Source organism: Ziziphus jujuba, chromosome 9, assembly GCF_031755915.1.
Source record: "Ziziphus jujuba cultivar Dongzao chromosome 9, ASM3175591v1".
Classification (NCBI taxonomy): Eukaryota; Viridiplantae; Streptophyta; class Magnoliopsida; order Rosales; family Rhamnaceae; genus Ziziphus; species Ziziphus jujuba.
Window position 1 is genome coordinate 7,258,716 of NC_083387.1, and position 24,996 is coordinate 7,283,711.

At 33.4% G+C, this 24,996-nt stretch overlaps 4 protein-coding genes across 5 annotated transcripts; 1 reads left to right on the forward strand and 3 right to left on the reverse strand.

Moving 5' to 3' along the window:
• The first annotated feature begins 5,218 nt into the window (after positions 1-5,218).
• LOC107426669 (anthocyanidin-3-O-glucoside rhamnosyltransferase) lies at positions 5,219-6,930 on the forward strand. Its single transcript, XM_016036910.4, has one exon. It carries the CDS (start codon positions 5,359-5,361, stop codon positions 6,715-6,717), a length of 1,359 nt encoding a protein of 452 aa, XP_015892396.3. The 5' UTR covers positions 5,219-5,358; the 3' UTR covers positions 6,718-6,930.
• A 1,449-nt stretch (positions 6,931-8,379) lies between these two features.
• Positions 8,380-15,993, reverse strand: LOC107426659 (serine/threonine-protein kinase MHK). 2 transcript variants are annotated; one of them, XM_048480513.2, is made up of 19 exons: positions 15,741-15,993; positions 15,295-15,350; positions 14,695-15,032; positions 14,513-14,591; positions 13,903-13,971; positions 13,595-13,684; positions 12,803-12,941; positions 12,599-12,701; positions 12,341-12,393; positions 11,430-11,496; positions 11,214-11,325; positions 11,071-11,136; positions 10,881-10,949; positions 10,751-10,808; positions 10,530-10,634; positions 10,046-10,080; positions 9,928-9,973; positions 9,370-9,445; positions 8,380-8,795 (listed from the first exon to the last, which is right to left on the reverse strand). In XM_048480513.2, the coding sequence occupies exons 3-19, from the start codon at positions 14,700-14,702 to the stop codon at positions 8,666-8,668; spliced, it is 1,305 nt and encodes a 434-aa protein (XP_048336470.2). In that variant the 5' UTR covers positions 14,703-15,032; positions 15,295-15,350; positions 15,741-15,993; the 3' UTR covers positions 8,380-8,665. The 2 variants fall into 2 exon arrangements, with proteins under 2 accessions (XP_048336470.2, XP_015892385.3); XM_016036899.4 differs by lacking the exon at positions 15,295-15,350.
• A 1,476-nt stretch (positions 15,994-17,469) lies between these two features.
• LOC107426662 (chloroplast envelope quinone oxidoreductase homolog) lies at positions 17,470-20,366 on the reverse strand. Its single transcript, XM_016036901.4, has 4 exons — positions 20,143-20,366; positions 19,186-19,327; positions 18,996-19,087; positions 17,470-18,340 (listed from the first exon to the last, which is right to left on the reverse strand). The coding sequence occupies exons 1-4, from the start codon at positions 20,296-20,298 to the stop codon at positions 17,651-17,653; spliced, it is 1,080 nt and encodes a 359-aa protein (XP_015892387.3). The 5' UTR covers positions 20,299-20,366; the 3' UTR covers positions 17,470-17,650.
• A 520-nt stretch (positions 20,367-20,886) lies between these two features.
• Positions 20,887-24,731, reverse strand: LOC107426668 (chloroplast envelope quinone oxidoreductase homolog). The gene is made up of 4 exons (XM_048480521.2): positions 24,586-24,731; positions 22,449-22,590; positions 22,218-22,309; positions 20,887-21,683 (listed from the first exon to the last, which is right to left on the reverse strand). The coding sequence occupies exons 1-4, from the start codon at positions 24,649-24,651 to the stop codon at positions 21,000-21,002; spliced, it is 984 nt and encodes a 327-aa protein (XP_048336478.1). The 5' UTR covers positions 24,652-24,731; the 3' UTR covers positions 20,887-20,999.
• Positions 24,732-24,996: the final 265 nt, after the last annotated feature.

The window sequence follows — 24,996 nt, forward strand, 5'->3', positions numbered from 1 at the left end:
AATGAAGTGGGGGAGGATGCGACAATCCGCACCTTTGGAATGGCCTAGTGGCATTTTTGTAAATATTTGAAGGAAGGGATCTTTGATCCCGGGCCATGGAAATCTCTTAAGAATGTCACTAGGATGGTGCATGGCGGGCCAATATATAAAGGTTTGCTAGAGAAAACCCCATTATGATTTGTCGCACAAAGTGATATCTACAACTGCCAGAATGGAAATGGCTAAATAAGCTCTTTAGGGAGGTGATCCGTGTCTGGCTCTCCATGGCCTCTAGCTTTGGCTTCAAGCTTGGGCTAAGAGAGCCTCCTATGGGCGCTGACAAGCTATGGGACGGGCATAAAGTGTCATGAAGATGGTCTTATGTCTCCGAGGGACAGGGAGTCTTGAGGACAGTACCGGTAGGCGCTACGAGCTGGTATTGCGCGTCACTCCTGTGCCAAAGGCTGAGTGTAGCATTCGCTATGCCATTTTCTATTGGCCATGACAAAGACACACGCAGGCCTTTGTTACAAGGTTGTGGCAAATGTGCTATTGAACAGGAGCTCGGGTTCTGCCTTGTTCAAGAGGGTCAGGAGCTAAATAGACACAGACGGGACGACACCGTGCCATCGTGTGGCATTCATATGTGGGCGTCAGATCTTATGTTGCTACCTTAGGTGGCATGTTGGTACGATGCTAACGTGCATGCCTCAGGGTCGTGTGCGATTCGTGATGTATATGGACCAAGGCCCGAACGGAAGCTGGGTTGCTGGCTAGATCTTGGCACAGAGTCGAGTTGCAGGCTACTGAGTGGGCATGAGGCCATTAGGTTAGCTTGTTGAGCGGCATGAGCCTTGATGACTATGAGAACCTATATATGGGGCGAGCATCTTGGCTAATAGCCTTGATGCCGAGAAGCGATCATATTTGCCTATGTGTGAGACTCGCGAGAGTAGTTCTCGTCGGTGAACTTCAGGAGCGTACGATTGGTATCAGATGGGTCGATATATGAACTCAGATAGTGAGAAGGCTGGCCTTGACTAAAGAGTTTTGGCGCCGCATGGTCTATTTTCGCTGCATAAAATGTAAGATCATGACACTATACACCATATATAAGCTACAAAATTACAGCTAGTGACTAAAAGCCACAAAATTATGTAGCTAGTGTTTCTTCAATTTTTTTTTTTTTTTTTTTTAAGTTTGTAACTATCATTTTAATCACAAATCAATTATATATAATTAAAGTAAAAGCTTTAAAACAAAATTAAAGATCAAAAACATATATGTTACTAAACAAACATTTACAAGTTCCTTATTCAATTAAACCTTATAATAATATAAATGAATTAAACTTTAAACAAAATGATTATATATTGAAAAAACAACAACAAAAGAAATGATCGACAGCCAAGTGTAAAAAGAACATAGATCATCTTTAGGCATGCCTATTGCCTGCAAATAAAGTTTATTTAATAACAAGGTACAAAAAATAAATAAGCCCAATGGCTAATTTTATTCGCAACCCAAACCAAATTATTATGATAAACACACATATGATGGCAACTGCTTAAGCTTTGATCAGTACATAGAAGCCAACCTCACTCGTCTATCAGCACTATAACGGATAATATACATGCACAACTTACGACTTGCAGTAAACCCCATTGCTTGCTTTCACCCTTTTTATGGTCTTGTTTAGCATAATTTGTGAGAAGTAAAATGTAGCTTTAAGGTTCAAAAACCTATTTTCGATGTATTTGAACAATTTTTTTAGAAATACTTCAAACATCTAAAAAAATTTTTCGATCAAAATAGATAAAGAATAATTTTTTTCAAAAATTACTTTTGAAAAACAAATTATCCCAAACAAATCTTATATATTGTTCTATTTCTAAGATCAATAAACAACCAATGTATTATAAAGGAAACAAATAACTGTTGAAAGCTTATAGAAAGATTATGTGCGTCATCTAGTAGGTAATTAAAAAGAAAAAACAGCATTAGATCCTTGTTCTAAGGGGCGGGCTTTGGTTTAAAGTTGGAAGAGGCAACAACATCAACATCTGGGAAGACCCTTGGATCCCAGCCAATCCAATTCTAAACCTGTCGCTAATCCCATTTGTGATAATCTTTTTTTGGGAATGGTTGAGTCTTTGCTGCGGGAGGACGATAGCTGGAATATTCAGCTGTTGGAAGATCTTTTTGACCAGGACACAATCCACAACAAACAAAAAGAATATTTTGGGTCAAGTTTAAAGGGGAGAAATAAATTTGTGTGGTTTGGGGACAAGTCTGGGTCCTTCTCTGTCAAATCTTCGTATTGGCTTAGTAATTGGAGGGATGTGGAGATTTCTAAATGGACGTTCATGTGGAGAAAGTAAATTACATGCAAGGACTAATTTCTTTATTTGGAAGTTGGCCAATTCGGGGTCTGCCAACTTTCTGCAACGTGGCAGAGAGGAGTTTCTATGGAGAACATGGATTGCCCTCATGGATGTGGAAAGTGATGTCCACTTATTTTTTGAATGTCACATTGCTAAGCTCCTTTGGTTTTTGTCGCCCGTGGAACATTAGATGGCGTGGGGTGCAAGGCAACAATATGATGTATTATCTTACTATCATTGCTGATCCGGGAAAAACTCTTCCTGTATTGAAAGATGATAAAAATGATCTTTTTTTTTTTCTTTCTCTTCATTGCTCTGATTCTTGAGCATATTTGGTTTCTTCGAAACAAGATTGTTCATAGGGAGCAGATTAAGGATCTAAAGCCATCGGTGCAAGCCTTGAATAAAAGGTTTTGGAGAATTCAAGACAGCGATGGAATCTGAGGGAGGAGGAAACTCCATCAATGTTGTCACCCCTTCAGTGAGATGGATATATAGCTCCTCCTAGGGGAAGTCTCAAAATTAATACAGATGCAGCTGTGAAACCTCAAAAAAGCTTCCTCAAAGTGGTGGTCCTAGATAATACCGGGTCGGTGATCAAGGTCGGTGATCAAGGTCGCTACCTTAGTAGAAGAGGTTTCTATCGCGGAAGTCGTTGAGTTAGCAACTATTTTTCATGGGTTGAGCCTAGCTCAACAGAATGATGGCGGTCGGGTCTATGTGGAAGGAAAGTGATGCCAAAGCAGTTATTCAAAGCTTAACAAACCATAAGTCTTACTCTTAGCATTGGTCAGCGGAGGACTTTTCACAGCATATTAAAGAGCTGTGTAAATTATTTTCTGTGCATTTCTTTTTTGTGGTGTCCCAGGAACTCAAATAGGCTTGCTCATATCCTTAGTCAATGGGCAACCAACCAAGCTTTTAATGGATCGCTCTATACTCATCATATTTCTAGGGACTTCAGTATTTGTATGAATCAGGAGAAGGGAATTGAACCTATTTCCTGATTCTGGGCATTTCTTTTGGTTGCCCTCTTTAGTTCTAATGAACTCCTGATTTCCACCCAAAAAAAAAAAAAAAAAAAAAAGAACTTATCAAAGTGGGGAAAAAATTTCTCCTACTCTTTTGCGAGTACAACTTCAACCTCTCACAAATTAGAACGACTCAAAATCACGTTGGTTTATGAGAGCCACCCTCCAAAAAGAGCAAAATTTGCTCCAAAGTGGGGTCACAAAAAGATAATATACGTAGTAGTACAATTGGGAAGGAAAATTAATGCATCACATCATTATTAATTGGATAGTATCATTGTTCAATATTTTTTTCATTTTCTTTTTTTTTTTTTTTTTAAAAAAAAAAGAAAAAAAAGTAGAATTTGGGAAGGGAATGGGGAGTAGCGTGTACTAGCGAGAAGTTGGTGAGGCCGAGAAGAACAAAAAAGCAGCAAGAGCTTAATCGTTAGAGTTGGTACTGTTGAATTAATGGTGAGAATCTGAAATGGCAAACCATTTTTAAAATTTGGCATTGTTATGTGCTTATTTTAATATTATTATCCCAATGGTAAATATTACAAAATAACGTTGTCAAATTTTAAAATTTATTTTAATAAAATTAATTATTAGACCCACATTAGAGAAAGAGTGCGGAAAAGGATATAGAATCCATTTAATAAATATATGGGTTTCATCAGCTTTTGATAATGGAACCCACTAGTAAATTTTAGCATCAAAAATACTATTGGTAAAATTAACCATTTTTCATTGGAGTAGCAAAATAAATAACTTGTGCAATTTTTTAACAATTACATGCCACTAGAGATGCTCTTGACAAGCAATTATGAATATGACTATGTTTTAGCCTTGTTAATTTTGCAGTTATTTTAATTTAAAAACTAACAAATTAGCTGGTTTCTTTTTCATCCAGAAATTTAGAAATATATATTCGCTAATGTTAAGCTAATTTAAAAATGAGAGTATCTATTTCTTTTTTTAAAAAAAGTAATATTTGTTTACCTTAAATTTTTAATTGGAAAATTTTACCAACCATTGTTAAGTATTTTTTTTTTTTAAGAAAAAAATATAAATTAGAATTTGGGGCGGGAATGGGAAGTAGCATGCAGTAGGGTGGGAAGTTGGGGAAGTGGGTGAGTATCAAACATCATAACAGCAAAGCATTAAATATGGTTAAAATTACTATGATTTCAAAAGTTTAACCGATGAAATATGAATTTTGATTTTATTTATATATATTTTTTTAACATTCTCTTTTTATAGTAGAATTGTTGAATTTTGAATTTATAACTTTTTAAATTTTTAACTCTAAAATGATATTAAAATTATCACTGATTTTAAAATTTTAAACCAATAAAATATAATTTTCTATTTCATTTACATTATTGTCTAATATATATAATTTAGGCCCATTAATGTCAGGTGGTTGGTGGGTTGAATGGTTAGTTGGTTGGTGAGTGACCAGGCAATGGACGTCATGCGACAAATACTGTAAGAAAAAATAATTAATCGGATGTAACAAATGGATCTGCCAGTTTTGCTGACTTTTGCCCAGAGAGCTTTTACAACTCATATATACAATCATTGACTATTAATTAACTTGTTTTACTATTTATCATAATTTAATGTTATTGTTAGTCATCATGATTCATTACTAATATCATAGATACTAATTGGTTTTTCAAAAAAAAAAAAAGGGAACAAATACCAATTAGTTTTTTTTTTTTTTTTAAACTGAAAATTTAATGAGAAAATTAAATTTTTTTGGATAATTAAAATTGTTATATAGCATATAGATTTTACTAATAATAATCATGAAGTGATTAGTAATAAATAATATTGTTCTTTTGCATGGTGAATCATCACAATTAAAAAAAATTAATAGCTTCTCTCTTCGTCTATATAATGTTTGTGTGTTTTCGTTGAAGTTCACACACACACACACACACACACAAACGCATCGAGTTTACAAGAGAAATTGAAACATGGCAAGTAAGTCAGCTGATCAGCTTCACGTGGTAATGTTCCCATTCTCTGCGTTTGGTCATATCAGTCCATTTATACAGCTTTCCAACAAGCTCTCCTTCCATGGAGTCAGAGTCTCATTTTTTTCCATCCCTGACTATATTTCTCGCATCAAAACCTTACTCATTCCCTCTCCTTCCATCCAAATCATCCCCCTTCAACTCCCACCAGATCGTCATCAACATCTCAACCCCATTCAAACTCTCGACCTCATTCAACCACAGATCAAGACCCTCCTATCAAATCTCAAACCCAACTTTGTTCTCTTCGATTTTTCTCAGCACTGGCTTCCATCGCTTGCTTCCGAAATCGGCATCAAATCCCTGTTCTTCTCCATGTTTTCCGGAATCGCAAGCGCCTACATTACCGTCCCTGCTAGGCTCAGCAACCTCCAAGAAACTCCCACTGTCAGTGATCTCAAGGACCCACCATTGGGGTTCCCCGAAAGCTCTAGTGTTCGACTGAAAACCTTCCAAGCTGAGGACTACTTGTACATGTTCAAGAGCTTCGATGGAGGGCCTACTGTTTTTAACCGAGTCCTTGCCGGCTGGACCGGTTGCTCTGCTATTGTCATCAAGAGTTGCAAGGAATTAGATGGGTGTTACCTAGATTACTTGAAGACCCAGTTCCAAAAGCCCATTTTCCTTACTGGTCCACTTGTCCCCGAGCCACCGTGCGGTCAGCTCGAGGACAGGTGGGCTAAATGGCTTGGTCAGTTTCCTCCAAAGACTGTTATTTTCTGCTCGTTTGGAAGCGAAACGTTTCTCAAAGACGAACAGATAAGAGAATTAAGCCTTGGGTTGGAACTCACTGGTCTACCTTTTTTCTTGGTTTTGAATTTTCCTGAAAATGTGGATGGCAAGGCTGAGCTTGAAAGGACAATTCCAAAGGGGTTTTTGGAGAGGGTGAAGGATAGGGGTGTTGTCCACACTGGGTGGGTTCAGCAACAGCTTATTTTAGCGCATAGCAGCGTTGGGTGCTATCTTACGCACTCTGGATTCAGCTCTTTGATTGAGGCTTTGGCCAATGACTGTCAGCTGGTGCTGTTGCCTTTCAAAGGAGACCAGTTCATTAACGCCAAGCTCATGAGCCAAGACTTGACAACTGGGGTGGAGGTAAATAGGAAAGATGAGGATGGGTACTTTGGGAAAGAAGATATTTGTGAAGCTGTGAAAACTGTGATGGTGGATGTTGATAAGGAACCTGGTAGATCTATCAGAGCAAATCAAGAAAAGTGGAACAAATTTTTGTTGGATAATAAAATCCAAGATAAGTTCATTTCAGATCTGGTGGCAGAGCTGAAAAGCTTTTCCGGCTAGCCATCTTCAACTTGCACTCAGTAGTGGTCAGAATTATGTTGGATTGGTATTAAACTGTCGTGCATTTGTACGTTATAAATGTTTTTTTTTTTTTTTTGGTGGAGTTTTTATCAATAAGTTTTGTTATTAATGTTTTTGTTGTTGTCATAAATTAATAAACTGTATTAGCATGCTAAATTGAATAAATACGGTGCCATGTCATTTTTTTTCTTTTATAAATTACTATTTTTTTCCTACTTTTAAATATTTCTAATTGATTAAAATGTTCTTTATTTTATCTTTTTTATTCTCAATCTTAGATTTAAGGTTCATATAACAAAAGTCATTACTGTTATAAAATTGCCAGCAGTCGCTGCCTGTCTAAGTGATGGACCTGCAATGGTTTTTTTTTTTTTTTTTTTTTTTGGATAAATGTAGATCACCATGAATGGGTGTGGTAGACCATTTCTGCATTTAAAAAGCGGAATTAGAAGAAGCGATTGTTCTTGTCAAAGTTGGATTTTCATCATCGTCTTCACCTCTTTATATTTGAAAGCATATATGAAAAAGTTATACATAAAATTGGAAAGAAAAAAAAATAATAATAAAACAAAAAATAAGTCAGCATTCGTTATCCAAGTTCGCTGCCCTGGATATCTTCCATGAATCTCATAGCAGTTGTCGACGTTTTCAACCGGCTGTGGCTGTGGCTGTGGCTGTGAAAAATATATGAAACTTTAAAACCTAAATGTTTTTTTATTTATTATTTTTCTACAAAAAGTAATTTTGAAAAGGTAAACTGGTATTTTTAAATGATATGATAAATTTTAACACATGGTATTGAACTATTATAAATTTTTAACCACTGGTATTTAATTTTTTGAAATGGTATCAGCTAAACTGCTACAATCGATTTATGGAAGATTTTTTTGTCCAGGGGATGTGGTTGGGAATTTACTCCTCTGAAGTCTACGTTATTTTTCTTATGGCATTATAAATATAATATTCCTTTATTTATTTATTTTTTGGAATATCATGCTTGGGGCCTTCTTTATTAGATGTTTCCCGAATTTGTAAATAGCTCATGTATTTTATCCTCTCTTTGAATTTTTATCACCAGATATAGTACTTTTTTTAATTCCCATTAATTATTTGGGGGGCTTAGTTACCAGGGCAGAGAAGTCCTAAATTACTGATTTTACCCACAAAAAAGAAACAAAAGAAATTAGCAAGCACAGGAGGAAACCTAACAAACAATACATTAGCTCTTGTGACTACCAATGAATAAGGTTCTCCTCTACAGACAAGAAAGTCTTGGAAGGGAGATATGCACATTTCTGGAAGATGATAAAAATTAAAAAAAATTTAACTTCGAAAAATAAATGGACTTAAAATGCAGGCATTTCAATAGCATATGCATTCATTAAATAAAGTTGGTACATCCAAGCCGTGATTTTTTTCAACCAAACAAAAACCCGTGATTTTATCATTAGTGTTGTTGAAAAGCATTTTCATTAAATAACCTATCAATGTTTTATCTTCTTTTTTTTTTTTGGGTGATCCTATCAACGTCGGTGATAGAATTTATGGCCATTGAGAGAGATGGAGAGAGAGAGAGAGAGAGAGAGAGAGGCTCATTGATAGCTGTGGTAAAAGGTGCACAAGAAGATGAACTAATGAGTGTAATTAAATTAGATCCAAACAGGGTATTTTGGATTTGAATTCCCTGCTGGAATCCGTATATATTTATATCCAAAGAAAGAACTAGTAAATTTTGTTACAGAGACTCCAGTCTATAAATTATCTCGTCATGTATTTTTGTCTCTGGAATTACACTTTACATTTCCATGATACAGAGAGAAACTATGAAAATGCTTAATTGAGCTTTACATATAATAAAAGAAAAAGCAAAAAAGAAAAATACAGCCCTCATTACAGATCATATTAAGTGTCGTATAACTCAGACCGTTCAAAGGCAATGACCCTGGGAGAAGGGAGAGGACCTGGCTAAAAATGGACCATCTAAGATGTTAGGCTGCAAGGCTGGAATGGAGAACCCAGCTGACTGTGGAACTCTAATAGATGGATGTTGAATTGTACTGTCAAAACAAGGAGAAATGTGTCATGCAAATTGATGTTATATGAAAGGAAACTAGTTGCCCATGACAAAAAATAAATAAATAAATAAATAAAAGATTAATCACTAGCAATCTACGTAGTGACACTGAAAATAAATTGTTTTCATTTGATTCGTTTAACATCGTAACTAAGGATGAATAACAACTATTTTGAACATATATAGTTTTTTCATGTAGTTTCAAATAAAATAATAACGAAAAGAAAGTTCAAAGTGAAAACACTATTCAGCTATTATCAAATGAATTGAGTTACAGTCGTGCAAATATACCATAATGCCGGGAAAATGTATAAGCTATTAGTCATACTGAAGAAATTACTTTTCAAAGATAATGGCTTTTGTTTTAAACATTTATCTGAATAGCCCCCTCAATTAGTTACATTTATTTTAAACACGAATAACGGTTTACGAGAAGACCACCATGACCCAGAGAAGATACAGCAACACATATGTCACATTACCATAGCAGTAACAAGCGAAACAAGAGTAACTATTACCAAAAGAAGGAAATGGTAAGTGTATGCACAAGTTCTTACCTGAAAGATACAGAAAAGGAAGACTCTACTGGGGCATGAATTCCATTTCGATCGGGTGAAATCAGAGACCACAGAACTGAAATGACAGTAACAATAACACGTTAGTTGCAAACGCAAAGCAAAGGAAAAATAATAATAATAATAATAATAATATGACACAGTAACAATAAGATATTAGTCGCAAAAGTCAAAAATAAATAAATAAATAAAATAATAATAATTATTATTATTATTATTATTTTTCATTCATTTCCAAGGGACAAATGAAGTCATATTTGGTTTAGAGACTTATGACCATCAGAAGTTATCAAGTGAATGGAAAGTCAAACTTCCTTCCTTAAATAAGAGGCATTCCAAATTAGTCACCGTTAATAAAAACATCACAATCTGATCTCATTCACTGTTAACTGCATGCAACCTCAAAATTTATCCATGAAAAACCTACTGTTAATATTTTCTTCTAAGGATGTCGTTTTGATGGAAATTTTCCTAGGGTTACAAAAGACCCAAAAAAAAAAAAATAATAGTAATAATAATAATAACAAAAAGAAAAATTACCAGACTGTTCTGTATGATCTTCCAAATCAGAGCAAAACAGTGCACTCTGCATGATGAATTAACATAATTAAAATTTGAAGTTCCTAACATCAGTATCTAATAGAAGCATGTCACTCACCTTATTCATACTGTGAGATCCATCATGAATCGCATCTGTACAAAGAAATAACATAGGCAGAAAAATTAGAACTTATCACATTAAAATAGGAGGATAGATAAGAAAAAATAATTGAAAAACCATCAAACATTCAGGGGATCTAAATAACTTCTGATAAAATACAATAGGACAATGTTGTTTTCTATATCAATTTGAGAAAGACGTGGAAGTATCTGTGCTCTAAAGCAACCGATGCTTAAAGCTAAACAGAAATATTATGCCTGAGCTGACAAATGGAAAAAAAAAAAAAAAAAAAAAAAAAAAAAAAAAAAAAAACCCCACTGAAATTTGATGAAATTAACATATTACATATTCTGTGAAATCCATGAAATCCTTTCATTTCAACTGGCCATCCAAAGCAACATATAACAACCTAATAACCCATAAAAGGGCTGAAAATAAGATGTCAATTCACCAATAAAAATCATTTAAAAAATTTACTTACCCAACTTTGGAACACTGGGCTTCACAGCCAATGTCAAGCCAAGAAAGCAATCTTCAGGTTCAGCACCAAAGTCTGACAATTTCAACTCAAGGTTTGGCTTTGCACCTGCAAATAGAGTGGGGAAAACATTATTTTAGATTCCAAAAGATGAAATGAAATGCACTATTAAATCACATAAATTTTGGATGTCAAAAAAGTAAGGTGCAAAGAACAAAACCCACCCATGTTACTCAGCTTTAGCTCAAGTGGATCACCAAGTGAACGAGGAATCCAACCAACCTATATATCACATATAAGTAACATTAGCTAATATATAAGCTAGCAGAAGACAGAATTTAAAACTCATATTACATGGAAGAAAGGATGTTGTAATGACTCATCAGCTGCTGGCCTCCTTGATGGGTCCCATGAACATAGTTGCTGTGAACATAAAAAAGAGAATGGTCTCAGACAATATGAGGTGGCATCATTGTTAAGTCAGCAAGCTAGTCATGAAATGTTGACAAGAATTAGTAAGGAAACAGGGTATAACATTACCCACCATGATCAAATCAATAGCTTCTGGGCTTGCATTTGGTATTAAATCAGAGAGGTTTGCAGGGAGCATCTACCAAACGAATGAGTAAAAGTCAAAACACATGAAAACACCAAAAAAACAAAGCACTAATTCTAACAATAGCTTACCTTTTCATAACTTATGATCCCAAATAATCGAGAAATATTTGTCCCTTCAGGAAAGGAAGTCAAGTCTGGTGTACCAAGAACACAACATATTTTGAACAATTGATCTATTTCACTGCCATGGAGAAAATAAATTTACGATACACAATCAAAATGTTTCCTTAGAATGTCCATCAAAACAGAAGCTTGAACTTAATAAACATGGGTCAATATAATCACCTTTCACCAGGAAAAATAGGGGACAAAGTGAAAAGCTCGGCTAAGATTGCACCAGCTGCCCACATGTCTGTATGCAGCAGTTTCATTTTGTTAGTAAGAACTTTACGAAAACAAACCCAAAATAAATATATCTCAAACTAGATATGTGAAGTTGCACGCAGTCAGGATGTAATACCAGTTAAAACCTTATACACTCTTAGATTTTTAAATAAAGAAAGTACAGAGCTATTGTAAAATAATAAAATTAATAAAAGCACAAACTTTTTTTTTTTTTTCCCCTTTTCATATACACATGTTAAAATATTACACTGCCAAACAAGGTTCATTGACTTTCACAACTTCAATGGATAGAAAGCACAAGTTGCATAAGAATTTGTGTATTTATCAAGAAGAAAAAAAGACTTACATACTATCATCGTTAAATGCAAAAGCAAGGAATGTTATATGCAGCTAAAATCTCATGTGATGCTTGCTCAACAGTCCAATTGAAGTTGGATGTGACCAATCTATTTGATCTGGTTTCGAAGCACCTTATAACAGGTTATGAATGTCAAAATACTTTATCTAGCTTCTAAAGCAAAAGTTGGCTTGTTACAAGAGTTAGCAACGAGGCATCCATTTTATGAAATCCTAAATTTCCCATATTCTTTCTGAACAAAAAAAGACAAAAACTAACTTCTTGTCAATGAAAATAACAGTTTCTTTAAAAATGCTATAGACATCCACTAATTATCTAAATATACACATATCTTCCTTTTAACTGTCATCAGAAGAATAACAAAAAGTAAAGAAAAACTAGTTTAACTTACCAATATAACGATTCCTAGCTTTTATTAAAGAGAAATTAAAATTTTGCAAACAAAAACATCAATAAGTTTCTGCAATAAACAGGGAATTAAAATAGCACTTACCAACTGCTGGAGCGTATGATTTGGACTGCAACAGGACTTCTGGTGCTCGGTACCTAGTATACATATACCCAAACCATAATATTTGAAAATCACTAATCTTGTTGAATTAAAAGAGTAACTGGTGAAAGTAAAAGTGCACTTCCACATGCAAGCACCACAAAATTCAGAAGATAATAATTGGATTTTTTCAAACAAAGAACAAAAGGACATGCATGCAAATACATAAAAACAAAAGATAATTAATAGAATAAGACTCACCACCGTGTGGAAACATATTCAGTATAAGGAGGCATCGATGAAACTTCTCTAGCCAGTCCGAAGTCAGCAATTTTAAGAACGTCATTTGTCACCAGCAAATTCTCTTTTCAGGAAAATAAAAATAATCTTTGTTTATTAACTTCTAAACAATCAAAATGCAAAACAAATAAATAAATAAAGTAGGCAATACCAATAATATTTTACCAGGTTTTAAATCACGATGAAAATATCCATTTCTATGGATATGATTAAGTCCATGAAGCACTTGAGACATAAAGTTCCGTATTTCAGCTTCTGAAAAGGGCCTTTCTCGATCTCTCATTAATTGGTAGAGATTGTAATTCTGGGGAGATAAAGTTCAGAATCAAGCACTTACTAACATAGGATTCAATAAACTAAAACTCTTAAAAGAGCATATATGGATTTCCATTAAAAATACACAATCATATCATGCTCCAGTTATTATAGACTTTCAACATCCTTCTGCTACTAGTAATGAAAAATTATGTAAAAGAAAGGTTAGTAAAACAGTACACATAAAGGTTAGTAAAACAGTACACATACTATTCATAAAAATAGAAGATAACTAGACAAAGAATTTTGTCTTCAACATGTGGTAGTGCTAGCTATGCAGATCTAGAATATAATGTCTTTTGGCAACCAATTAGAACTGAGTCACGAGCCAGGACATGATTACACTTAAGATGAATAGTACCTACATAAATGTGTCAGTAGGACTACTTCAGAACAAAAGAGGGTGACAGCCTCTTTACCTAGATGTACTAGCCCGAAAAGTTATCATGCATTAACTAAAGGCAAAAAGCCTCAATATCTTATTGGAGGAAAAAACTAGTACAACAAGTCTCACTTGAAAATAGATTTTTCAAGGAAAAAGAAAAAGAAAAGAAAAGAAACCCAGTTCTAAAATCATAATGAGATTCCTCAGAGTAAAGAGTAAATTGAAACATCAAAGAGTTCAGAGTAAAGGTTCCTCACCATGTACTCAAAAATGAGGAACACCTCGTTGTTTTCCCTGAGAACCTCCTTCAATTTTATAATATTGGGGTGACTCAATTTACGGAGGACCTGGAGAAGGCAGTTTTGTTTGTACCAATCAACACAAGAAGGATGTATATTAGTAGACTGATACAGGATTTCAATACATCTCTGTGCATGTGAGAAGGAAATATCAATCTAAGCCGAATTTTTTATTTTCATTTTCTTTATTTTTGATGGACTGAATGTTTTTATTGAGACTTTATATCATGCAACATTCTAGTATACAAAATTACCGTGGAACATACCCTAATTTCTCTCAATCTCCAGTATTCTTCCCAAAAAAAGAACTTTCTCTTCATCTTCTTAACTGCAACCTGAAATGAGAGAACCATAACTGAATTAATGACCAAAGAAGGACCAGTGTAACTTCTCTAAATATGTATATATACATATATATATATATATATATATCAGATAGCAACAGCCAAAACATCAATTCACCCTGGAAAAAGCTATCCCTTTTACACATCTCTAAAATATTTGGATGCTCATCAACTATGATGTTTCTTCCAATTCCCTTTATTTGGTCTAGTTTTGAGTTACTACATAAAACTGATAACCTAACTTTCAGTAGCTATATATTATATATGTCTAATATTAACTCTCAACCTAAACTTATTTCATCCTGCTCATCGTCAGAAAGTTCATCGATTTGGAATCCATCTTCTACCTCAAATATGTAAATAGTAACTGTTATTAACTCTATTAGACAATAACAAAATTATCAAACTATCCACCTGGAAATTCTCATGTTTACATGAGATGAGAAAATAAAAGCATCAGTAGAAGAAAACTACACTGGAGGCAAATAAAAATTATATAACTTATATAATCCTCCCAATTGAAGGAACTTACAATTTCACGACTTCTCCAATCCAGGGCCTTATATACAGTACCACAAGTGCCATCTCCAAGCTCTTCCAAAATTTTATATCTGCGAGAAAAAAAAAAAAAATTCCCAAACAAGATTCCAACCAACCTCGGAAAGAAGAAAACAGGACAATCTTAAACAATTCAAGGCATTCAAATCAACTAACCTTTCCATTATTAAACTTCAACTTATGATATAATCAACAATCTTTCAGTGGAATTTGAACAACCTCCAAACCGAGGTGTCTAAGCTTTCAAAACAGTTTCGGCCATTAGCTTGTAGGCAAGGTTTAGTGCTATGGTCTTGCATGAAGCTTTTCATGTCATCAAAAATTGACTGTTCATCGTAGGAAGGATTGACTTTTAGTGAGAGATTTATCAACATTTTGCAATCCTCCACTACAACTCCAGAGATCAAGCATTAAACTTAACGGGCTTGAACATCAATTCATTTTCTTTAGATCTACTTCATAATACCCTCAAATAAAAAGCTGGGGTACCTGACCTGCAAAGTAAATGATTGAAAATAAGTTAATATAACTAAGACAATAAAATTGACCTGCATATAAAAACCAACAAATCCAAAAATAATGTTTATTACCCACAACTAACAATTGTTACATGATAAATAAAGCAGAAAAAGAAGAAAAAAAATTCCCAATCTATTTCGTGCAATTTGTAAAGTTCAGCAAAGTCAAATGCTTTTTTCCTTAATCCTTAATAATTATTAGAAAAGAATATATATATATATATATATAACATCCTACAATTTCATATCTTTCCTCTTCCTATATCCCTTAGCCAATCAATCTGAGTAAAGAACCTGGAAATATGAACCAAATCAGAAAAGCGAATGCATATTCAAACAAAATGTTGAAAAGACTTATCCTACCAAAAAAAAAAAAAAATCAAAGTTTTATTTTTCTCTTGTGTGTCAACGAAAACTCAACAAATTCCTTCAAACAACAAACCTGATTCAACAACATGCCTTACACTAAAGCAACAAAGAGAAACGAAACACAAAGAAATTCCTTTTTCTTTTTCTCCGTTTCCAAATAAACGAAAATAGAGCATGAAATCGAAAAATTCAAGCGCATTTTCATATTACTCATAAATTTACAGCATACAAAAGGAAATATATATAACAGAAATCTAACAACGATGAAATTACACGAAACTGTAAAAGGATTGGAAATGGAAAAAAACTACTCACCAAATGATGATGCTAAATTGATACAGCCACAAAAAAGAAAAAAAGAAAAAAAAAATCACAAAGAACAAAAATATGTAGATATAAAAAGGAAAAGATCACAATGTATATGGAATTTTTGGCGGAGATAACAAAGGGATTGAATTTTAAGAGAGAATTCTATAGAAAGAAAGTTTTAGAGAGAGAGAGAATTTGGATTAGTAATGAAGCCATTAGAGAGAGGGATTCCGCAGAAGAAGCAAAGGAGAAGAAACCAAATAAATAAATTATATTAAAATATATATATATATATATATATAAAAATTAAATCATTGGAAAAAAATAGTTTAAAAATGATTTTATCGTTTTTCTTTATTTGGATTAAAAAATTAAAAATGAAAAGAAATGCTTGGCGATGGATGGTCCCCACCTGATATAATATTATTTTTATTCGAATTACGAAAATACCCCCGAACCCCTTAATAATGGGTTATACTGTTCTCGTGGACGACGTTACCCTTTTGTGAGTCGTGACTCGGACTGGATGACGACGTTGATGACGGATGGATAAGAATGAATTTGGAGTAGGACTCAGGCGTCATTAATGGATTAAAGTTGTGGTTTAGCGTCATTTCGGTGATTATGGATGCCTTTTTAGTTTTACTAATTGTCGCGTGCAGTTGATACGGTTCGGTTCGGTCCAATCACTTGAATGCGGATCTGGGTAGCAAACCCGTATGTTATGAAGAATTAGATTCCCCCATCGAAGTATAACCAAAAATTTGTGTTTTTGCAGTCAACAGGTGACACGTGTGAGTCAAAAGCTGGTTTTGGAATATACAGATAAATTTAGGAACATTTTTAAAGAAGCAGATAATTCACAGCGTTTTTATGGAATAAACATTAAAACAAAGATACCTTTTTTATTTTTAGAATTTATTTGAATAAAAATATTTTTAGAATTCTAGAAGATGAAGGATGCAGATCAACTTTTCTATGAACACCATCCCGCTAAAACTGATTAACTAAAATATGACTTTCGGTGATTCACCAAAAAAAAATGTGACTCTAGATGCGATTTAAAAGCCCAGAAGGATGGGATCAGGGATTCTTCATCTTGGGCTTAATCTTGGCTTGGGCTGGGTCTTTGAGGAACAAATGGTTGTTTGATATCCAAGAAACATAAACTGAAGAACTGAAAGTTTTGTGATATGTTTTTTTCTTTTTTCTTTTTTTGGTAAAAGAGATCTTTGTAATATATATATATATATATATATATATTGGGTAAATAGATCTTTGTAATATGGTTAGTCTTAGAGACATCATATAATATGAATAAATATTGCTAACATCAAGTTCATTTGAAGATGGCTGCTAGTTTTCATTTTTTTTTTACCGTGGATATTTTCATGGTCCAGATGACCAGCAAGGGCAATACCTGGGCTGAACTATTTAATTTTTTAATATTTCCGTTATAAGCTATTTTTTTAATTGTTATTTTTATTCAATCAGTTTAAATTTATAATTTATGTAGAATTATTATGACTTACAATTGAAAATATGTCTTAACTTGCATGGAGAAAATTTTGATAATGCTTGTTGAAAAAACTTTCTAAATCCGCCACCAAGTACAGGTGAGGAATAAAAACATTTCAAAGATTTGGTCTCTTCCAACAATAGTACTATCCCACCAAGTAACTGTCAAATTATGTTAGGATGAATACAGCATATAACCATAAAAAGCACACCAAAATGCTAAAAGTTTACTCTTTTATCATAGTGAACAAAAACTCAACAGGATATTTACATATATACATTATTATTTTGGATAAGCATAAGTTTTAGTAATCCACACCATTACTTGAAAATTTTACCTTAAAATTCCTCAAGTACATACTAACATTGATCCAGTAAATCCAATCAAAATCTTTACACTATGGCTCCACAATAATTTTTCCTGTAGCATGACCATCAATACTCTTAGCCCATGCATCTTCTGCCTTGCTTAGGGGATATTTTGAGTCAATAATTGTTTTGAGTTTTCCTTCTTTCACCAACTTAACAAGAAAATCCAGGTTCTCACCCTTGGGATTTAGGATTACTGGCACCATCAGCTTCTTTGAAAAGGTAAGCTTTTTGAAAGCATAAGTTATCAGAGAACTAGGGCTAGGAGTGATATCTATTACCTTCCCATTCTCGCTCAAATTAGGCTCAAAAGTAGACCAAGGAATACCTGTTGCACAGTGGATTACTGCATCATATTTCCGTCCTGAGGGGCTATTCAGGGCAGCCCCATCTGGAGTCTTGTAGTCTAGAACTTCATCAGCACCTAAACTCTTAACAAGTTGGATGTTTCGAGCCCCACAAGTGGCTGTAACATGTACATTTCCAAGTTTTGCTAGTTGAACTGCATAATGACCCACACCTCCAGAGGCAGCAGTAACCAGAACATTTGCTTGCTTGCCAGTTCCATCTAGCTTGATCCCAGCAGATTGGGTGAGGGCCTGGTGAGCAGTTAGACCCGCTACAGGTAACCCCGCACCATCGGCTGCTGAAACTTCAGGTGGCCTTGCAACAGTCACTTTCTCCCCGGCCACTGCAAATTCAGCTAGTGCACCTCCAATCTATTTGTTCATTTACAAAATTCAACAACCGCAGGATGTCATATATACATTGAAAATGATGTGTATCATCAATTGATACATGAAATAAAGTGTCGACAAAATACTAGCATAGTTCAAAGATATTACAACAGAATGCGGATTGTCTCATAGTTCATATAATCCCCCTTCCCCCACCTACCCAAGGCAAACCAAACAACCTCAAAGGAGTACATAATTAAGCTGTCTAAAAGTCCAATACATATGAAGCATTCAACAATTCTATGTCTACATATTCAATTACAAGCCACGCAAATCCCAAACTTCTGCAATGGCCTCTTGAAAATTGGCAGAGGAAGCAGCAAATAAACTTACTACATTTTCCCCTGATAAGCAAAAAACTTGCACAAGTTTAATAAGTGATTGCACCATGTTCATTTTATTAGAGCCGCAAAATACGGGCACAAGTTTTCCATGGCTGTCAATTCATATTCTTATTTTGCATTGTGGAACATAAAACATACTACCCAAAAACACTCCATAAAAAAATTGACATTCTGCAAGTAAATTAATACTAATCATTCAGATGTTTTAGTTTTAAGGTCATGGTTCCTGAACAGTGAAGACTGAATTACAAGTGACGTGGAAAATAAAGTAAATACATAGCAAGAAAACTTACAGCAGGGTTAATCATTGCTACAACTTTGTCACCAGGTTTGAAATTTTTTATTGCCTCTCCAACCTTAACAATCTCTCCTGCCACATCATTACCTGTTCCAACAAGGAATATCAATCTTCAGCCACATTTTAATGCAAAAGTTACTCAAGAAGATTTCAAGAAATATATACAAGCAAGCAAAACCAAGTACCAGGTATTTGAGGGAATTTCCGAGGGAGTAGAGGCCTCAGCATGCCTTTCTGAACTTTCCAATCAAATGGATTTAGACTAGCTGCTTCCACTTTCAGCAGTATATCGTCATTATTCAGATTAGGAATCGGAACTTCAACATGCTTTAACAAGAATAATGTTTACATTCAGTCGTTTCATATATTGAAAGGACTAGAAAGAACTAAATTAATGACTCAATTGCTCCGTAAAACAAGCTGTAAAATGTATGAATATCTATCTGCCACCTGCCTCTTCTTCCTCTTAAGAGGTTGAAATTTGATAGTGAAAACAAAGAAAGCGTCACATATTGCTCTCAGCCTTGTGCTAGACAAGATAATTCCAAACATATACCCATATAGTCTTCACAAATAATGAAACAAACATAGAAATCAAATACACATGCAGAGTAACAGTCAAATTCTTAAGTTCGGTCAACAATATTGCTTTGGAAAGTGGCAAGCACTTTAGTTTATACTTTTTAACAGATAATGATTTAAGGTTTGGTACCTTGACTATTCATTAACAAACATAAATTGAAAAACAATAAGATTAAAAATAAAATAAAATAAAATTGTCAAAAAAATAATGGTTAGAGTACTAATCATACTAATGGATAAACCATGTCTGGTGCATCTCATCTCTGTTTCCCACATTAAAATAAGAATATAAATTAATCTGAAGGTGGGATTTTATTAATGTCATTATCTGCTACTGTAATTACAAAACCCTTCTTCAACTTCCACCTTATCTGGCAACAGAGCAACTCTCGCTGCTTATTAGGCGGTGACTTAGAAAAGCATATATAGTCTAAAGAGAAAATACAGAATGTGAACCAAAAAAACATAAAAGAGAAGTAATCAAAAAACACAAAGCAAGAAAAAGCAGGGATTGAGAAAAATGAAAGAAAAAACAAAAATGAAAGAGTGAAACACAGCACCTTTAAGCCAGAAGGTCCTCCGCCATAGCCACTGTACTGAACCGCATGCATAAGCTTTTCTGCCATTATCCACACTCCCAATTCTATGACCTTCTCGAGTTCAACCTGAAGCCGTAGCTGGCTCTCGGGAACAAGAACATGTAGTAACCATACCATATACCACCATCGTCAGAGATGTGAATTGGCGTAAATACCCCTAACAAATAGTTGTATACTTCTATATAGCCATATGTTCGTGGACCTTTTGGTACATCTCCATTTCTCCACGCACGTGTAAGAAACCGATAGACAATTGCCACCTAATCTTCCGCTGAACGGCGGAGCTACATAAACATCTATTTCCTCATTTGCTTTTTTTTTTTCTTTCTTTTTTTTAAATCTAAAATTTTGTCATTTGCTTATTTATTATTCGTTTGCTAGCCTTTTGGCTAATCATCAATTTTTTGTTAGCTTATGTCAATGTGCGGTAAAAATGAAAGGGAAAAAAATTTAAATGAATTTTGAAATTAATTCGTTGTCCTATAATTTTTGAGACATTATTTCCTCCAAAATTAAAAATAATATATTTCCAACAAAGTACTGAAAATATGCTTTATCCCCTATTAATTATGTTGTTGCATGTGAACAAAGTATTAAATGTTAAGACTGAATTCCCCCATCCCTTCGATTTTTTTTTTTTTTTAATTTTTTATTATTTCAGTAAACACAGTAGTAATAATGGTAGTAGTTATTCTAGTGATAGTACAGTACAATCCAAATTTCCAAACTGCAGAATGTGCCAATTCAAAGCACGTAGATTTCAGCAATCCAAACACAATATTCAGCGATCATAGCCAAAAAAAAAAAAAAATGTTTAACTAGGGCTCCACAATAATCTTTCCTGTAGCATGACCTTCAATGCTCTTAGCCCATGCATCTTCTGCCTTGCTCAGAGGATACTTCGAGTCAATAATTGTCTTAAGCTTTCCTTCCCTCACTAAATTAACAAGAAAATCCAGGTTCTCACCCTTTGGTTTTAGTAGCATTGGCACTAGTTTCTTCTTAGAAAGCATTCTCAAAGCATAACCGAACAGAGCAGTTGGTACAGGGGTTATATCTATCACCTTCCCATTCTCACTCAAATTAGGCTCAAAAGTGGACCAAGGAATGCCTGCTGCACAGTAAAGTACCACATCATATTTCCTACCGGAAGGGCTCCTCAAAGCTGCCCCATCTGGGGTCTTGTAATCAAGCACCTCATCAGCACCTAAACTCTTTACGATCTCCATGTTTCGAGCCCCGCAAGTGGCTGTGACATGCGTGTTTCCCAGCTTTGCCAATTGAACTGCATAATGTCCCACACCGCCAGAGGCAGCGATTATCAGAATGTTTTTATGCTTTCCGCTTCCGTCAAGATTGACCCCTGCAGATTGGGTGATGGCCTGGTGAGCAGTTAGACCGGCTACAGGTATCCCTGCACCATGAGCTGCTGAAACCTCTGGTGGTCTTATAACAGTCAACCTCTCCTTGACCACTGCAAATTCAGCTAGGCCACCCCCAACCTTTATTTCATTTACAAAATTCCAATAATGAAAGTGAGATTTTAATTTTTGGAAAAGTTGGTTGATATATATGATATATATAAATTGTTACCATGGATGCTATAGTGGATGCTGTGTTCAATTATACATAATTTAGGATGTAATTGGATGCTAACATTCATAAACGATGCCTATTTAGATTTTAAAAATAAAATTAGATTTTTAGAAATAATGTTTAATCATATATCAATTTAATTAATCTGCATTTAAAATAATTTAATCCAATTTAATAATATAGATGGTTGTCATCCGTTAGGTAGGCAGTTTACATTTTGTTGCTAGTTTTAAAAGCTTATTATTATGATGGTCACATATATTATACATGTTATTTTTTAATAATTTTTGATATTATCATTTTATCATATGTTCGAATCTGAACAAAAGAAGAAGATAAGGAAACATAACACTTACCAGCTCGGGAGGTCCATTATATATGTTGTTGAATAAAGCTAAGTGGATGATTTATATATAATTGGATTTAAGAGCACAACTTACACTAGGGGTGACCATTGCTACAACTTTGTCACCAGCTTTGACTTTTTTCACCCCAGGTCCAACCTTTACAACCTCTCCTGCCACATCGTTACCTGTTCCAAAAACAAGGCATGTTCTAATGAGTAAAGACACATTTCAATGGCCAATGAAATTTCTGCAACGTTTAATAAAAGTGATTCAGGAAGATTATTTTCATAAAATATAAACTACTACTCATAGAGACTGAGTTACCTGGTATTTGTGGGAATTTGCTAGGAAATAGAGGCCATAGCATGCCTTTCTGAACTTTCCAGTCAAATGGGTTTAGACTAGCAGCTTCCACTTTCACCAATATTTCATCTTTGTTTGGAGTGGGAATTGGAACATCGACATGCTTCAACATGAATAAACTTTATTTTTAATCAGTTCAGAGGAATACTACTTGACGAAACTAATTAAGTTAATGTGAAACAAGCGGCAAAAAATATATAAGCATCTGCCTAATTCTTCCACCAATTGTACACCATGAAGGCAGAAACAAAGTAAAAACAGCAAATATTGTGAAGAATATTTATTGGGGTACTATATTATATGGTAATTAGACAGGATAAGAATATATGGGGTACTATATTATATTCATGTATGGTGCATCTCATCTCCGTTTTCCAGATTAGAATAAGAATATATAATTTAATTTGATGATTATGCAATTGCATGTTAAAGCATTACTGCTAGGTCTCAAATCGCTAAATTTGAGAATCCCAACAGATATATATGATTTGGGTTACTCTGAGATCCTCGTTTATGCAGCCGATCATTACCATTTAATTGGGATTTTTATTTATTTATTTGTTTTTTTGAAAAAGGGTAGACAGGCAAACAAATTAAGGTTAATCCAAATATTGGGCTAAAAAAGTCTCAATTTTATCATGGATGAAAGATATCCTGATAGTCTGCTTTGTAAATGATTTTTAATGAAGTAAATCGATAATTTTCAAAATTGAAGTAGTTGAGGTGTTAACATAATTTTCTCATAATAAAAATGGATTAATGTTATAATTTGTTAAAAAAGATCAATAAATTTGACAGCCTTAGTTTAAACTTCTTTTGACTTTTATTTTTTAAAAAAATTAAATTTTATTTATACCCCTTTAATTTTACTATTATTACAATTATAATTTTTAAGTGTAAAAATTAACTAAAAAAATTAAAAGCTGTATTTTGAATATAATTTTTTACAAGCATTGATCTAACTGTAATTTAGACAAAAACTGAAAAGATTTAAGTAAAATTTTTATTTAGGCTCTATTTGGATAATGATAAAGTTTGTGCGAATATAACTCTTTAAAAATGATAATTTTCTTTTGTTTTGATATTTATTTTAAGGTAGAAAACTGTAGATTCAAAAAATTAGATTTCATTCTATGTGAAAAAATATATGAAAAAGTTGTTTTTATCTATGGATGTGTCATTTTAGGAATCTATAGAAAATAATTTTAAAATTTTTTTAAAAATAAAAATTTTCATTAATTTATTTTATAATATTAAATCTAATTTCTTACAAATTCTAATTTTTTTATTTCTTATCAAACATAATATAAAAAAATTAATTCCTCATAAAACACAAATTAGTTAGTTACAAAATTATTTAGAATTTATAAGCAACTAATAATTTGTGTTTTAAAAATTGAGGATAAAATTATATTTTAATAAAATATATAAAATTAATTTCTCATATAACTTTAAAATGACATTTTTTTTAGAAAAATTTATATTTCACCTTTTTTTTTTTAAATTGTGAAATTTAGTTTCTTTGGGAATCCACAATTTTCTCCTTCTAGAAACATCCCAATATAGAAAATTTTGATTTTTCTAAATAAATTTCAAATTCTTACTAACTGTTACACTTTGCAAATGAAGGATTAAAAAAAATAAAAAATAAAATAAAAAAAGCTTCTTTTGCTTACCACAGTGAAATTCTTCCATGGCAGAGCATAATATTAAAGTCATATAAAAAATTATTAGCATAAAACAAATGATGCGGTTTTCTTTATGAAAGCCGTTTGTACAATTAGACCACCACATATATATATATATATATATATATATATGTATATAAATAGTGTGCCCCATCTATCTAGAGAAACTTCTTATGTAACATCAAATCAGACAAATAATTTTTATCAAAAAATTAGACAAATAATTCAGAATCTAAAAAAGCACATAAATGATAAATCGATCCCACCAAAAAAAAAATAATAATAATAAATAAATAAAATAAAAAATAAAAAATAAAACAAAACAAAACAAAACAAAATGCTAACAAAGAAGAGTAGTAACTAAAAACACAGACATAAAAGCAGTAGAAAAAGAGTGAAATCTAAAACACCTCTAAGCCAGAAGGCCCTCCTCCATAGCCATTGTACCGAACCCCATGCATAAGCTTTTCTGCCATTATCCACACCAAATTGTTCAATGACCTTCTCAACTTAATTAACTGAAGCTGTGCGCTATTCTCTACTTCTCTAGCAGTAACCCTTCGTGGTTCGTGCATTAGCTGGCAAAGCCACACTGTACACCATCACCAACCTTATGAATTAAAATAAATAATCCTACCTAATAGTTCTCTCTCTCTCTCTCTCTCTCTCTCTCTATATATATATATATATATATGTTGGGACACATGCATGTATAAAGAAACGATTAACGACTCATAATTGCTACCTAACCGTGCGCTGGACAGACAGAGATACATATATTAACATCTATTTCGCCATGTGCTTTTTTATTTTTTTAATCT

Coding starts and splice junctions, on each gene's coding strand:
- LOC107426668 (XM_048480521.2), bottom strand. CDS start 24,651: ATGGCAGAAAAGCTTATGCATGGGGTTCGGTACAATGGCTATGGAGGA. Junction 22,591..24,585: donor GAGGGCCTTCTGGCTTAGAG/GTGTTTTAGATT, acceptor TTCATGTTGAAG/CATGTCGATGTTCCAATTCC. Junction 22,310..22,448: donor CAAATTCCCACAAATACCAG/GTAACTCAGTCT, acceptor TTTTTGGAACAG/GTAACGATGTGGCAGGAGAG.
- LOC107426662 (XM_016036901.4), bottom strand. CDS start 20,298: ATGGTATGGTTACTACATGTTCTTGTTCCCGAGAGCCAGCTACGGCTT. Junction 19,328..20,142: donor GAGGACCTTCTGGCTTAAAG/GTGCTGTGTTTC, acceptor TTCTTGTTAAAG/CATGTTGAAGTTCCGATTCC. Junction 19,088..19,185: donor GAAATTCCCTCAAATACCTG/GTACTTGGTTTT, acceptor TTGTTGGAACAG/GTAATGATGTGGCAGGAGAG.
- LOC107426659 (XM_016036899.4), bottom strand. Junction 10,809..10,880: donor TACAACATCCTTTCTTCCAT/GTAATATGAGTT, acceptor TGTGATATATAG/GTTGGTTGGATTCCTCGTTC. Junction 9,974..10,045: donor GATCTCACAGTATGAATAAG/GTGAGTGACATG, acceptor TTCATCATGCAG/AGTGCACTGTTTTGCTCTGA.
- LOC107426669 (XM_016036910.4), top strand. CDS start 5,359: ATGGCAAGTAAGTCAGCTGATCAGCTTCACGTGGTAATGTTCCCATTC.